This window comes from Poecile atricapillus, chromosome 3 (genome assembly GCF_030490865.1).
Source record: "Poecile atricapillus isolate bPoeAtr1 chromosome 3, bPoeAtr1.hap1, whole genome shotgun sequence".
Taxonomy (NCBI): Eukaryota; Metazoa; Chordata; class Aves; order Passeriformes; family Paridae; genus Poecile; species Poecile atricapillus.
Window position 1 is genome coordinate 50,967,378 of NC_081251.1, and position 16,230 is coordinate 50,983,607.

The 16,230-nt window shown below is 33.0% G+C and overlaps 1 protein-coding gene across 2 annotated transcripts in view; it reads right to left on the minus strand.

Moving 5' to 3' along the window:
* TBC1D32 (TBC1 domain family member 32) overlaps nt 1-16,230 on the minus strand; it is a 76,001-nt gene that overhangs the window by 40,194 nt on the left and 19,577 nt on the right. For both annotated transcript variants that reach the window (XM_058836815.1, XM_058836814.1), the window contains exons 18-23: nt 14,553-14,635; nt 12,792-12,930; nt 12,195-12,282; nt 9,485-9,603; nt 8,763-8,879; nt 5,244-5,332 (exon numbers count right to left, since the gene is read on the minus strand). In XM_058836815.1, the coding sequence (XP_058692798.1) occupies nt 5,244-5,332; nt 8,763-8,879; nt 9,485-9,603; nt 12,195-12,282; nt 12,792-12,930; nt 14,553-14,635 (635 nt within the window). The remainder of the gene's footprint in view (nt 1-5,243; nt 5,333-8,762; nt 8,880-9,484; nt 9,604-12,194; nt 12,283-12,791; nt 12,931-14,552; nt 14,636-16,230) is intronic.

Sequence of the window (16,230 nt, forward strand, 5' to 3'; positions counted from 1 at the left end):
CCTACAAATGACATGTAATGTGGTTGCTAATGATAAAAAGTTTCTCTAGCTAAACAAAAACGCTTTTCATGAGCATCACTTGCCAGTCTAGTGGACTCAGAAGTGATGAGTTTTAATTTCCCCCAGTTAAGTAAAGAAAAAAAAAGTCAGCAAGTGACATCTGATCACAGAATCTACAGTTCCTATTTTATTAGTAATTATTTGTTTTAAATTACTAAACCTAACAAACTTCTATTAATGTATAAAATTAGCAAAAAATTGTATTAACTATGTAACTACATGATCACAGATAATGTGGAAGCACTGTCACATAATCCTGTTGCAAATTCCCATCACTAGCAGTCACTAATCTAACCCATACCCTGTCTCCTTTTACCTTTGGATTCTTCTACTCATAATGCTTTCAAATAAAGAGAAAGGAAAAGAGAGACTAAAGAGAGACTAAATATAAACAGCATTGTGTTGCAATCATTAAAATCACATATTCTCTTAATGCAAATACAATTAAGGAATGACCTATTTCATATGCTCAGGCTACCTCACTACTAAAATTCAATAAGATAAGGGTGGGGTGTTTACAATGCAGCTGACAAAAGTAATGGAGGTGTTTATTATTTGTATTTCCTAAACTCACCAAGTTATCTTTTTCCTATCACTTTTTCTTCTCATTTCATTTATTCACCTGGATTTCACTGAAGAGCTCTAGATGAAATTTTGACAGATACATACTGCTTTAAGGCAAATTTCAAGATGCTGATTGATTTTGATGTCACTATAGTATAAGCCATTTAAATTTTATTCCCTAAATCTTTCTCTGCTAGTTTTTTAGGGCAACAGAAACAGATACAATGCGTATTTATCATTTTCTGCACTCATTTGGTAAGCGAGAAAACATAAAAAATATATTTACCATGATATTTCATATGACAAAGAAAATGTGATCTAACAATGTCAAAATCTTTATTACACAAACCTGAAAATAACAAGCCAATAATCTTTTTATATTTGCAGCAGACAGTAGCTTTACAATCCTGAGGCTGATAGAGATGAGCATATGACTTAGACTAATATTTACAATTTTCTATAATTCCACGGAAACAGGAATGCATTTATTCACACAGAGCATTGTAATAAAAACTGTGTTTTCAGCCTTGCCTTATAGAAGCCTAAAATAAATCTATTTCTCATTGCAGTTCAAATTACACTTCTACAAAATGGGTTATCTTCAGATATCTCTAATGATAGGCAAACACATTGTGTCCTTCAACTTAAACAGTCACAATTTGCATATCTGAAGGAAAAGGGTTTACCCTTAGAATTTTCCAGGTATTTCTTTGCAGAAGGCCAAACTCTTTAACAGAGTGCTCTCCTTGTTGCTTGATGCTCACTAGCATTAGCACCTTAGTGAACAAGTTCGAAGCTAACAAAGATTCTTCTGATTCAGCATGTACATACAAAAGACCTTTTAACTTCAGAGTATTTAAGAGTTTTATTGACTTATGGTCAAAATAAGACAGTGGGGAAAAACCAAGAAAGCCGAAGAAAGAACAGGTCTACTCTTTAAAGTATTCAAATAACCCTTACTGCCATATTATCATATATTCACAAAAAAGAGATTCCGGGAACAGTGTGTTACAAAAGTATTCTATTAAGCAAAGAGAATTTTTGCAAAGCTGCCTGTAAACCAGCTCTTATCCCCTCCCACTGCCCACAGTCTATATATAATCCAGTTATGTTGTTTCTCCTGTTTTTCACTCAAGCCAACACTAATTGAGTAACTTTGAATTTATTTTGGGGTATTGATACTGTTTAGAGACAGGAACCTGTTTATCAAAGGTAGAAATTTTTACTCTTGACACTCTTGAATTCAGCTAACAAAAAGGTGTCACTAACATTCACAGAAAACTTAATTTCTGAACAGAAATCCCAATATGTAAATGCCTGGATAATGCTTCAGGCAAAGACTTTGAAAATATATATTATGCATATAATTTCTTGGCAGGCTGTAAAAACTCAAAACCCATGAATATATTTACTGTACTGAAATACTAGACAAATTGTCTTGATAATATATAAAATCATTAATCTGAAAGATTCCTTTACTAATATAAGTTAGACATTCAAAGAGCTTGGCCTTAAATGAGAGGTGGTGAAGACTTCTAGTGTCACATTTAAAGAATACTGTTATTTCTGATATGCAATATCTTTTAAAATCAGATCAATGGGTACACTTGTATCAGAGAAATAGAGCTGATCAGTAAGTTAAGAAAATACTCTGTATTTAGTGTGTTAAAAAAATATTGCTTTAATTATGGCTCTGAATTTCCTTTCTGTAAGATTTGTGCTCAGAAAAAAGTTCAGAACCTCATAAACCAGAAAAACCACTGGGAATTTCTGCATTAGTTCCTGTGCATCCAGATTTTCAACCTGTACAAAAGAGTGGCTGAGACAGCCTTCAGTGTTCTTTTTTCAACTGATATTGGCCAACTGGGAGACTTATCAATTGTAAGTGTAAATCTGCTTTGAAGCTGAAAGCTGAACTGACAGTTTGAAAATCTTTCTATACACAAATTAGGGACTGTCTATATACTTGCACATTTCTATTGCTATCTCCAACTTCTTGCCTAATATGTTTCACTTCTAATAAATAAAAAATAATTATAAAGATAATAACACCTTTTTTTTTCCCAGTTAACTTAAAAGGACCTTCAAGTGAACAAATCTCATCACAGAAACACACAATAGATGCAATTAATGCAACCAGATGTCTCTGAAACTACTGAAGAACCATCCTAGGCCAAGATCATTCTGAGAACTTAAAAAAATAAAACACAAGCAAAAAAACACAAACAAACAAACAAAACCTAACAAAACCAAAAAATAACCACAAGAAAACCAAAGGAACCACAGATTTGAAATTAGCTACAGCTTGCGGTGGAATTGAGTATTCTGCCCTTGACCACAGAAACCCTAATCTATATGAATGCACCTTTCACAGACCACCACTGTGGTCTTTGGTGGTAGACATTTAAAGATGAGGAAATATTGGCTATGCACAGCATATCCAGCTTCCCTATGTTTTTCCTTTGATTTCTACTGCATCACACCACTTTACAGAGTGGTTAAGGTTAAAAAGACAAGTTGACAGCAGAGCCTCTACCAGACTGTCTTTAAATTCATAATTCAGAATTCATACTTATTCAAAATGAAGAAAATTGTCCACCAGAGAATGCAATAATAACACTACAAACATAAATATATACACCTGTGCATTTTGGATTAAACAGGCTGTGGAAATACCTGTGTATTTTATGTCTTATATGCAATTACAGCTAATAACTAAAATAATTTAAGACACTAAAGCTCAGTATACACAATAAGGAAAACATTCTAAATTGCAGAAGTTGTTTAACAATCAAATAAATAAATGTTTAACTGTTTTGAACAACAAAAGCAGGACTTTACAGTATAACCTGTAAGTTAAACTGATCTGAAGTTCAGCACTCAGCTCTGGGTGAACCACATACGTAAATAGAGTATATGGCTGTGTAGATCTGTGAACAATTAAAAGAATGGAAGTTTGGCTGTACTATTGGTATTAAGTTTAGCAGAAAATTTTCTAGACATGCTTCACAAAATCATACTGTTTTTCAATGCTGCAATTATTACAAACACCTAAATATTTAACTTCTACATAACAGCAAAGAGAAATGTAGATCTTTTGCTCTAATTTCCACATTTTCAGATCTGTTAAGCATCTAATATTATTTGGTCTAACTCCTGCTGAACTTAGAACTCTTGATGGAATTTGGTCAAGGAGCAAACCAACTACACAAAGAAAGGTTCCTTTCACAGAACATGGGTGTCTGTAGTCAGTATCATTCACAGAAAAGATCATGGAACTTTAAAATGAACTGCATACCTCTCATGTTCAGGCAATATAGGCAACAGTTACTTGCAAGTCTTAATAATCTAAATAAGTCTTAATATCGTAAATCCTGAGTTAGAAGGGACTCATCAGGATCTAGTACAACTTCTGGGCCTGCACTCCAAGGACAATGCAAGAATCACACCCCATGCCTGAGAGTGTTGTCCAAATACTTTTTTGAACTCTGTTAGGCTTGGTGCTTTGACCACTTCCCTGGGGAGACTGTTCCAGTGCCCGACCACCATTTATTTTAAACTGTAAAACTTCTCATTTTCTCTTGATCCTAATTAAATCAATGTCAAAATCTGTCAAGCTTCCTATGGAATCAATCTAATCCTAAATGAAGAACAATATTTTAGCTTCCAAATTTCATCTTAAGACTTCTCATTCCTATATAAACTAGTGATTTCCTCCAAAGCAGCAGTTATAACTTCTGATTTATAAGTCCAAGTCATATATCTTCCAGCTCCAATTTCTGCCATTGTTCATCTCCTCTATGCTCATCTTTATCAACAAAGTATACTGTATCTTACAGTTATTCATATATATTATGAAATAATTTTACTCTGATATCAAAGTACAAATATGGTTACAAAAAGGTAGTTTCAGAACTTAATCCATTGGGCTATATCTTGCTCAAGCAAGGCTATCAAAGTTTTCCATATGAAGTACAATCCAATAGATTTTCATCTCAACTGTCCAAAATAAATTCCTAAAAAAAATGTGAATTCAAGGATTTATATATTCATTGTTGGAAAACAGAATAAAACTGCAGAAACTGATTTCTCTGTTTAAATTATAAAGCACTGAATATTTCAATACATGAGCATAACAGTGTAAGCATCTTTTAAGTGTACCTTCAGGTTCTAGAAATATTTGGAATGAAATACTACAGCCTTCAAACTAAGTTTGTGAAATAGGTGATAATTAAACAAATACTTAAAAAACCAATTGTATGTACAGAGAGACTACATAAACCAAAGTGACATAAACATAGTAAAAATAATTTAAGTATTTTGGTGTACAGCAAATGTACAACTTGTTTTTTACAGTCAAGTAGGTAAAATAACATGCAATTTCTATCACTGCTTCTCATATTACAATATATCCGTTTACAGATAATAGGATTAGATTCACCACTGTTCTCATTTTGTAGGCTATTTTTCATTTAATCTTCTTATAGTAAAAAAGGGGGGAATTTCACCTTTATAAATAATAAAACCCAAACAATGTTATCTTGTCAGAAGTAACACATCCAAGCATATTATATCCTATTTAGTTAATGTGACCAGAGAATAAAAAACATGCATCTTACCTCAGACCAAATATATGGGATTGTTCATAATTGAATAAGGAATGAATTTTAGCTTCTGAGTTCAAAATGATAAGCCTGTCAATGATATCCTGTTAAAGGAAGAGAAATGAAAAAAATCATGTATGCTTTTATAATTTATGCACATCATAGTTTCATAGGGATAGTTATTATTGAATGAAACCTATTATTAAAACACATACTGAAATTATTTATTGTATGCAATTATTATCAACAGTCAACAGCAAAAATGAAGAGGAAAATGGTAAAAATTTCCTACCCATGTAGAAGGTTAGAAAAAAAAATCTCTTTAAAATATAAACATAAAAAAAATCTTTGCATATCAACTATCCTAGTTCTTTATTATTAAACCACAAAAAAAAAAAGTTAAATATTTTTTGTATGCTTGAAGTGTGTACATGTCTATTTTAATGAAGAGAACAGCAACTTCTTTAGTACAATAACCCTTTCTCACGCTGGCTAGTACTACATGCCTCAAGACACAGCCATTTAGTCTCAGTATAGCAAGGCTTGGGTCAGATGTTGAGGCTTACACCTTTCATCTTGGAGCACTCATGCAACAGACAATGACTTGTGGCTACTTCTCACTTCTTCCAGGAAGCCAATCTAATTATCTTGCCCTCTGGCATGCTGCATATGCAAACTGCTTCTGAAGAACTTGTTTCATTAAAAAAACTAAGGAATGAACAAAAACATTCAGTGATGTTATCATGTCAGAGACAGATTGCTATGCTATGGCTAGAAGAAACAGATTACAAAATCCTTATGAGCTTTCTTTAATCTCAATTAAATACAGAGTTTTATTTTCTCCACATTTTAGAAGTACAGTTTCAGAGACAGCAGAGGGAGTTATTATTTACCTAATTAGATCAATGAGTCATTTCAATAAGATATGAAGGGAAAGTTAAAACCCATACTTTAATGAAATCAACAAAAGCTCTGGTTTTCAAGAGAAGTAGAAATCATGAGTATAACTCACAATAGTAGAAAAAAAAGATTAGAACTTTTCAAAGTAAACTGTCTTCATAGAATGTACTCATTTAAAATACAGTGAAAGCATATTTTTCCTATTAGATTTTTGTGACGGTGGGGGAGACTGCTTTTTTCACATAGTATACTTACAATAAAATTCTCTATTAAAAAACTCAACTTAGACCTCAAGGCTGCCCACAAAAATGATAATGCAAGCAATTGATTTGTTTGGGATTTAAGATTTTTTTAGATATTTGTACACATAAAGAGTTTTAAATGCTAAGGGATATTTCTCTGGCATCAACTTCCTTCTCTCACTTATAAGTCAAAGCTTGGAGCTGCAAAAGAGTACAAAGACCAGGCACAGTGAGAGGACTACTGAGAAAGGAGACTAAGCTCTGATTTGGGATTTTAGGAAGGAAGATAATGAACAATCTAACACAAGATTACACCCCAAAATGTGTGGATAGATCTGCTCTGCTCAGCTACAGAGCATAGCTTAAATATTACAGGTCAGATATAATCTACTTTGAATACCTAAAACAAACCATCTAAGATTCTCCAGAATCGCTGAAGAAAATCACCTGTTCTAATATCTTTCAAATCTACAGGTCTAGAGGGTACCTTCCAAAGTAGATTCCACTGAATATATATATGTATATATATACACTGCAGAAACCTTCATAGACTAAAGGCAGGGAGAAGAACCCGCACGCACTTATGTGTTCCATTTTCTAAAATAATTTTACATGCCAAACACAGTACAGAGAAATCTTGCATGAATTAATAAAAATTTTCCTAAGGGCACAAATAAAAACCTGATTAGTCTACAGTTAAAAGTTATAAAAGCTCAACTGATAATCTGTTCAACCAGTGATATAGCTGGTCAGATAAAAATACAAAGCAGGTAATTTTTTTTTAAATCCCAGGTATTCAAGAAATAAAGGATATACAAAAATGATTAAATTCTGTGCATTAGCAAATATAGTTTAGCATGAACAAGACACATTCTGTGGCAATATGACACAATTCAGAAACAGGGAAAAAAACATGGAAAACAAAGTAGTTAGGTCTTCCATTCAAATCTTCTAGTGGCACAGAAGTTGCTTTTACTTTGCTTCCTGCAGTTCTATCTGGTCAAAATCTTTTATCTTTTGCTTTCTGCAATCACTGCCCAAAAACATGGTTATAACAAACCTATATCTCTTCTTAACTTCAGAAGTTTTCTGGGTACTAGTCTCAGCCATTATAAGTTAAATTAACATTAGAGGATCTGACTATTTCCTTTCTGTTGACTACATAATCTTGGATGCCTAACTTACAAATGGATGGCTAGGCTTACAAAACCCACTGCTACACTGTAGTCATTGAGACAAGCCTCATCCAAAATATCTTTATCTCGCCGGGGCCCTTTGAACAATTGTATCAGTACTGGCATTTCTAGAAACCTAGAAAATTTCATAAAAATACTCAAGCACCTCAAAAGCTAAAATAACACTGGCTTTCAAAAGTTACAAAAATCATTCTTGAGATCTACCACAATTTGAATGCTCTCAAATACTTATCTTCAGCATAGATCTATCTTCCTCACTCCCAGTTCCTGAAAACCTTGATAACTGAACAAAGCTATCTGTCGGTAAACACACTAGCACTGAGTCGATTGCAAAAATTAAATTTATCATGCAATTTCTTCCCAAAATCAGCAGAACAGTATTGCAAAAAAGAACTCAAAAATCCCTTCCAAACATAACATACACTATTATGATAAATTCTGTCTCAACAACTTAAAATATCACCAATCCAGAGCCTGTGCAAAACAAACACTTCAACGTAACAGCAATTTAAAATGCTAACTCATTAGAAAAAAACCCTGATTTTAACTGCCACACAAGGTCACAAATTACTTGTCTGTGCTTTGTAGATGAGAAAAAGCTGAAACTGACTGGAGTAGAATGATTGAATACAAAATAATACTAAATACAGAAATGGTGAAGCTTTTTTTCTAAAGTATGCTTAATCAGTAGCTTTCCAATTGATGATTTTGTCCTTTGTGTGAATCATGTGTCCTTTTAAAAAAAAAATAGCCTGAGGTATGTGGCTTTTGTGTTTTCATTTTGTTTTGTTTTGTTTTCCTTTATTCTTTTTAAATCCACAGATAATGTGATAGACCAATGCTGTAAAAAATACAAGTATATACATATTTTCCAACATTTTCCTGTATGCACCTACAAACATGTCTATTTATGTTACTTTTTTTCAGTGGGAAAACACAATTCTAACACAAGTGAAGAAAGACGATCTTTAAATCAGGCATCAAAATTTATATTACCTTTAAGATTTCAAAATGAAAATTTAAGTTAATATGACGTGATATGTGCATATACTGCCCTCATGCTGTATATAATACAAAATGCAGAAAAATTCAAAATCTTTCAATAAGAAAAAAATTTATTCTTTTATAACAATAACATTTTCTCAGGAAAAAATGTCTTCAAAAATACAAAAGTCTTTTTCTTTCAAAATACTTACAATTATATCTGTGGGTATTTCACGGAATGAGTACATAGGTTTATTTGGTATATCTTGTTTACTCAGGAGCTCAAAAACTGCTGGGTAAGTGAGCACATTTACCAGAAACAAAAAAGACTAGAGAAAGAAAAAAAGAAGAGAAAGCAGGGAATATTAATCAGTTAAGGGCAACCAAGTAAGTGTTATCAATTATTTGTCCTTTACATTACCTTTGTTCTTATGCTTCATAAGCTGAACTTAACATAGAGACCTGCCCTAAATAAGACTGCATACCCTGATAGGCATCCACATAATCTAAAAGGGCAGTAGTGTCTGAAATATCTATTATCTATCAAATTAGACAGACAAGCAATTTTGAAAATTACAGTATTTCATTACCACATAATTCTAAAATCTAGAGACAAAAAATACTCTAAACACACCACTCTTCCTGATTTTATTATGGTAATCTGGACATAAACTGATGGCCAGCATTTAAGACTTAGTTTTGTCATGATTGTTATTCATTATTTAATAGTTAATCCTTGGCACTGTGAACTGCCATGCAACACAAGAATCCTTTATCAGTCATCATTTAACTAGTGTATTATACCAATTTTGACACATGTGCCAAGAAGCAGGTATAGTTGTAATAAAAATTTACAGAAAGGTATGTATCATTCTATCTGAACCACAGCACTGTTTCTTTCCATACAAAAGCATAAGATTGAATAATTTCTTACCTTCTGACAGCTTTGGTCAATAGGATCAACTGGAGTAGATCTGGGTTGAGTTATTCTCAAATCATCTTTTCCACACTCCAAAAGAGCCCATAATTCAGTTAAAAGTGCCTTTATAAAGCCTAAAACAAATGTTTACTCTAATCGTGAGGTTCCTATTAGAAATATTTTACACCACAATTCTAACCAAGATTCACAAAATTCTCTATGCTGAAGGCTGAAATTTCACAACATGGATTGCCTTAGGGTTACTATCCCTTCTATTCTCAATCCTTTAGTCAAAACTACCTTTCTAGAGCAGTCTGCTTTTGTTCTATCTACAGTCTGCAGCAATGGTTTCCAAAGATTATTACACTAGAGTAGAATTATATTTATATATCTTCTATGTAAATGCGCTTCTGACCTTCTTTAAAAAGTTAACTGCAATGGATTAAAGCTTAGCTAGTATTGTTCTAAAAATACAGATTCACTATAACTCATTAATAAATTAAAACATACCACAGCGAAAAGGACAAGAAATCCCTCAACTTTAAAAGAAGCATTACTAGCTGAATTTAAATTGTTAAAATTTAAAAAGTTAAATATTTAAATAGAAGAGGAAAGAGTCATCTAACTCTGAAATCTTCAAATGTAAGGGCTGAAAATCAATGCTGAATATTTTTGGTATATAATTTGTCTCTGACACCAAAGGGTATAAAAAGGCCGTAAGAAGTAATTTGGCTGAAAACCTTACAACAGGACAGATGGGTAACTCCTTGGTAGATCCGCTCCCTGCTTTGTGAAAAATCCCAGAGGCATAAATAGTAACTAAGAAACTCATCAGTTTCCTTGAGTGGCAGAATTTGCCTGGCTTTCTGACAGTCTTTCAGTCAACACCAGTCACTTCTAGATACTCAGAGAGATGATTTGCAACTTTGGTACCTCATGGACTTTGGCAACTTAAGACACTACCTTAATTTTATTGATTAAATTCTAGTTTTAATATAATGGATACTTGGACTGTTGATGATATGGCAACAGTTGGGTGTCATGGGGTAGCTTCACCTTTAAGACAGATCGGAGAGAGGGGAAGTTGAAGCTGCTGGTGGCTGATGGGAGTTTTTCCTCCAGAGCAATTATCAGTCATTTCCAAGAATTGACTGCCGTTCTGACCATTAAAAAGTGAATTCAACTTGTAAACACCTCCTTAAGAGGTATATTCCGAGCTGTCTCGTTCTCTTTGATTTCCAACTGCTGATCAGGTAACAAGCTCTGTCTTGGCTTTCCCCCCCCCTTCCAGGCCGGAACGAGGCCGCAGGGAAGGGGGGGCGGGGGGGAAGCAGAGCTGGTCAGCCGAGCTTGGTTTTCAGTTTTCGGCTGCTAGACTGAAACCTGACACCATGAACTTTTGCAGTTTTTTTAAAGCTTTTAATTCTTTTACTACCTAGGTAAACAAACAGATTACTCTTTTTCTTTAGAAAAGACAGAGAAAGAGAGACAATCAACATGTAAGACATGTAAGAAGATGCTTGCCGCTGAAATGTCTTTCTGTTACAGCTATGGAGATGGACACTAGTAGTTTAAAGACTCCTTTTATTCATGACTAGAGTATGGGAGGAATAGAGTATTCAAAGTGTGGACTTTAGAGAACAGAGAGAGTGGTTGTGATACTGTGAGTTGCTGGAAATTACGAGTAAAGTGAAGATTTTAAAGCCTTGAGGGGGCAAAGAGATGGCTGTTTTCCAGGAAGGCTCACAGAAACAAATGAAGAAAACTTCTACCTTTGAATAATTTATCCTTAAAAATAGCATCCCTGGACTCATTTGACCCATGCACACCTCGGAGTGGTGTAGAATGGGAGGAGTAAACTCTAAAAACTCCATAAATTGGCAGAAAGAGACTTCTGCTTCTCTACAAAGACTGATGAAAAGACTCTAGAAATTAGGACTGTTTTTGACCACCAAGTTCTAAAGTTTTTTGTCTCTATGTTGTTATGTGTACAAAGAAATGGTCAAGTAGTGGGAAGTAAAAGAGTTTTCTGAAAGTTTATTCTGGTATTCTTATTCTTGTAGTTTGTTAATAAACTGTCTTTATTCCTTTTAAGTTTTAAGCCTGTTTTGCTCTTATTTTAATCCATATCTCACAGCAAGAAATAAGTAATTTTTTTGTTACTAGTTTAAAACCATGACATTGGGTTATCTGAAATTCACTCTGAAGGGACTTTGTCTGAATTGCCAATTCTTCTTGTAGCACAATTTCATTTACATCTCACTAATATGTAACTGCATGAATGACATTTAGGCCCTTGCAATTCCTCACCCTTTGACAGTCAGTAACCATGGAAATGTACATACAAATTACAGACATCAACAGATATTAATTCTGATCTGCAGATCAATAAGAAGCACCTGCAAACTTATTTTTAAACAGCACAAATGTCTTCACACACATATAGAAAATTTCTGGAAATCAAACTAGTGAAGTAAAGATTTTGTATAATATCAGAGGAAAAAAAAACATCCTAAAATGCTGCATCAAGAGTAATGAATGACTTGAAAGCTGTAGAGAATTAATTTCCACCAAGAGGAAATTAACAAACATTTTGGAGTTTTTGTTAGTACTATGTAATTATTTTTCACAGCTGATCTTTTCCTAGCATCTTTCTCACTGTCTTTTTCCAAAATGCAAGACTACAGCATGCAATTACTCATAATAACATCATTCTTCAATTTACCTGAATTCTGCAGAGCTACTGCAGCCATTGGTGTTGTTGCCATTTGTGTAATAATGACTCTATTACCAAAGTCTTCATATTCATTTGTCTGTTGATAAGAAGTATAAAAGTGCAGTGTTGGTAATTCAGAAGACATGAAACTCTCAAATGTTCTCTTAAATATTGATCTTTCTTACCCTTGTTTACAGAATTTAATCCACTTTATGCTTAGACTTGAACAGTTCATAGATATTATCCTCTACAGACTTACCAGGGTCAGATTCCTAACCAAACATCTTTATAAAGTATCTTATAAAAATTTAAACACAAAATACTGTGGTTGAGACGTGCAATATAAGCAAATAAAACCATCAGTATTATAATGTTCTTGTACATGTTCAGTAGGATGCCTTTGGCATTACTTTTTTTGTCCTAAAAATGCACATTATCTGATTTTTTGTTTATATTTCAAGCTTTGTCTAGCATATTTAGATTTCAACATGACCTACAAACATTGTCTAAAAAAATTTGCACTTAGAAGAAAAGAAAATAATATTTTTTTCTAGCACTTCAAACTTTACAGTAAAAAGTAAACTATAAAGATTCTGCAATGCTTACCTGGATTTTTTTTGATAAACTGTTAAACATAAAGTTCACGCAGTCATTCATGGCACCTGTACTATGAAGCAGAAATAGTCCTTTGGGTGTGGTAGAAAAACTTAACAATGCATCTAACAAAGTCTCTTCCCATAACAAGCTGCAAGAGTAACAAGACAGTAATTAAAAACAATATGTAAAAAGCATGAAAAAAAAAAGAAGCACAATTCCTAACCTTTTGAGGAGCAACAGTACTTTACTCACTGAACACTATGCTTAATTTATAAGTTTATGTTAGATTAAAAGAAGCATTTGGGAAAAGAGATAATATACTTTGCATTTTGTTCAAACAATCAAATTCAGTGTGGCAAAACTAAGGTTAAGTAGGAACTCAGAAAAGAGAGATGATCTACTGGGGAAACTAAAAGACCTATGCTACCCTTAAATATAAGTATGACTTACAACCTGACTCTATACAGTCTAAAGATATTAACATGGCAGTTACATGTTGTCAAAACAGGCACAAAATTTCTCAACAATGTAAAAACACTATGAGGAACTCACATTTGAGGAGCTAAAGGCTCCTGCAAGAACTTGGTATAGAATTATGAAGAAAGGTGCTGTATTTACACAATAGCTTTACATACTAAGAGCAGTAAATGGAAAATCAACATTGTCCTGAATTTTCAGACTCCCAAATACTTGTGTATTTCTCCTCATAATGAATAAAAACTTCTATAAAGGGACATTAAGTTTCAGTACAAAAGGAAGGACACCTTTCACTTGGTATGTATTAAGCTTTCAGCCAATATGCTGTCAATCTTGCTACATAGTTTTTGAAGGTGTAAATATGATTCAGCAGAATAGCATTTTAAATTAGCACCAGATCAAAGGCATAAGATAAACAGACAGCTATTTTCTTCTGTGCTTTCTAATTCACATTTTCCTCGAACCAAATTCTTAAGTCAGAGAGAATCAAGTATAAGCCAATTTTACATAGACCAGACTCTCTAAGCCAAAAAAGTTATTAAAGGTCAGGAAGAATTTTGTAGCTCTAGTGAGACCAATGCTAGGATACTTTCTTTACCTACCACTATCCTTTTGGCAAAACTACTGGGTTTGGCTGGGATAGAGTGCATTTTATTCTTAGCAGCCAGTAAAGTGCTGTTTTTTTGAATTTAGGATGAGAATAATATTGGTAACACACAGATATTTTAGTTACTGCCAAGTACTGCTAATCAAAGCCATGAACTTTCCAGTTTCTCATGCTCTGCAAGTGAGCAGGTACACAAGAAACCACCAGAGAGCACAGCCAGGAGAGCTGAGCCAAACTGGCCAAGGGGATATCCCATAGCATGGAAAGTCATGCATAGTACATAAACTGCAGGGAGTCGGCCAAAAATCACTGTTAAGGGATGAGCTGGGCATTGGTTGGAGAGTAATGAGCAATTGAATTGTATGTCACTTGTTTCTCTTGTGTATTACTTCTCTCTCTTCTTTCCATTACTATTAGTATTATTATTACAATTAGTAGTATTAGTACTATTAGTACTACTATATTTCATTTTGTTTCAATTGTTAGACTGTTTGTATCTCAACCAATAATTCTTTTTCCTGATTCTCCTCCCCATGCCATTGGGATGCAAATGGCTGTACGGCATTTAGTTGCCAGCTGGAATCAAACTATAACAAAGACATGTGGTTACAAGATGTCTCAGTTGTAGTTAAAGCAGCAATGTGTGTTCACACTTATTCACGTGCATAAGTCATGTACCAAATTACCTGTTTTTTGATTCTTGACTTATTGATGAAGTGGAGTCTGCATCAGTTACAGGAGTAGGCACTCTTTCTGAAAGCAAACTTGCCTGTAAAATGAAAATAAACAAACACCTCCTTAATGTTTATTTGTACCATTTTAAAACTCCAGATCTTGTTTACTCTCTTGTTACATACAAAAGGAAAAAACCACAGTGATTAGTTGCAGTCTAGTCTTTGGCACAGAATACACTAATCCACTACACTGTTTTTATTCCAGAAAAGCTTATTTTTAACTTCTTCCTTGGGTATAAACAATTTTAAAGGTAGTACATTTTAAATATTTTTATTTTACTTTACTTTCAACCTGGAGACTCCCAAATTAAAAACTGACATTTAAAAGAAAAAAATGAAGAAAAGGAAAAAAAGAAAAAATTGTAACACAACACTTTAATTCCATTTCTGCCCATGGAAATAACAGCCTCTAGAGTCACTATACCAAACTTATTAATTAATTAATTCTGCCATTATTTATTTTTTTATAAATTATATAAATGTATCCATATTGGTATGGATGTCATTAAAGTTACAGACATAAATTTATATACATAGTTTTATATTTGATCATTTAAATTGTATTTGAAAATAACTGGCATGAAAGACAGAATATTTAAAATTAGTTATTTAAGTTTCTTTATGTTTATGGGATAAAAGTCAAATTACATCATTGAAATAAAAATGAGCAGTTATTAATTTACTGCCTTATAAATCTGATGCACAAAATCAACAAAAGATTCTTCTATTAAACTAATCAATTGTACTGGATCTGTTGCTCCCCTGTTATGATCATCTCTATAAATTCTGTCTCAGAATTCCATCAGATTATGCAAAGAAGAAAATTAATTTCTTTCTCCATTAGTCTTAAAACTCTGGGAGATATGTAAAAGAAAAGGATATAAGTTACCAGTCCAACCATTAAAAAATTGATACTACTGCTTGGAAAGAATCCACCATATTCCACTGTTTTTTGTTACTCTATAAATGGTAATATATTTTGTAAACTTCAGGTGTTTTAAAATTGAAAAGTGACATAAAATATTTTTACAAGTAGTAAGATGATGGAGTTGACTTTCCTGTAATAACTTGTTGATTCTTGAAGTCAAGAATATGTTGATTCTACTTCAGTTTATATATACCAAAGTGAAGTGAAGAAATAGCATTTTGTAGGGTAGACTTTGTTTTTATTCAACACATTTAGTCTACTTATCTTGTACATGTCAAGACAATTTGTCTAAATTACGTTATATACCATAATAAGCTACTTTAATGTCGAAAGAAGTCTGTACAAAGTGCAAATGCTGTGGATTTTTAGAGAAAATAACTGGAAATGCCCATCAAAAGCTCTTAACACTCTGCCTGTGATAAACATTAAATAGAATAAAAACAGGCCACTTTGAGTAAAACTGATGAGTTACACAAAAGGAAAGCATCAAAAAGAAGACTGCTGAGTTACGTCAATTACAGCATGAATCAAGTGAACTAAGCTCCTTAATTCAACAAAAATCCTCAAGGGTCAATGCAAGAAAGAACGTAAGTTTCAAAACCAACGTTCTTTGATGAAAAACAGAATTTATTGGGATGCAATTATGCTTTTAAACATTAATATATTCTATTTTTAAGACAATGTATGCTATCATAGCAATAT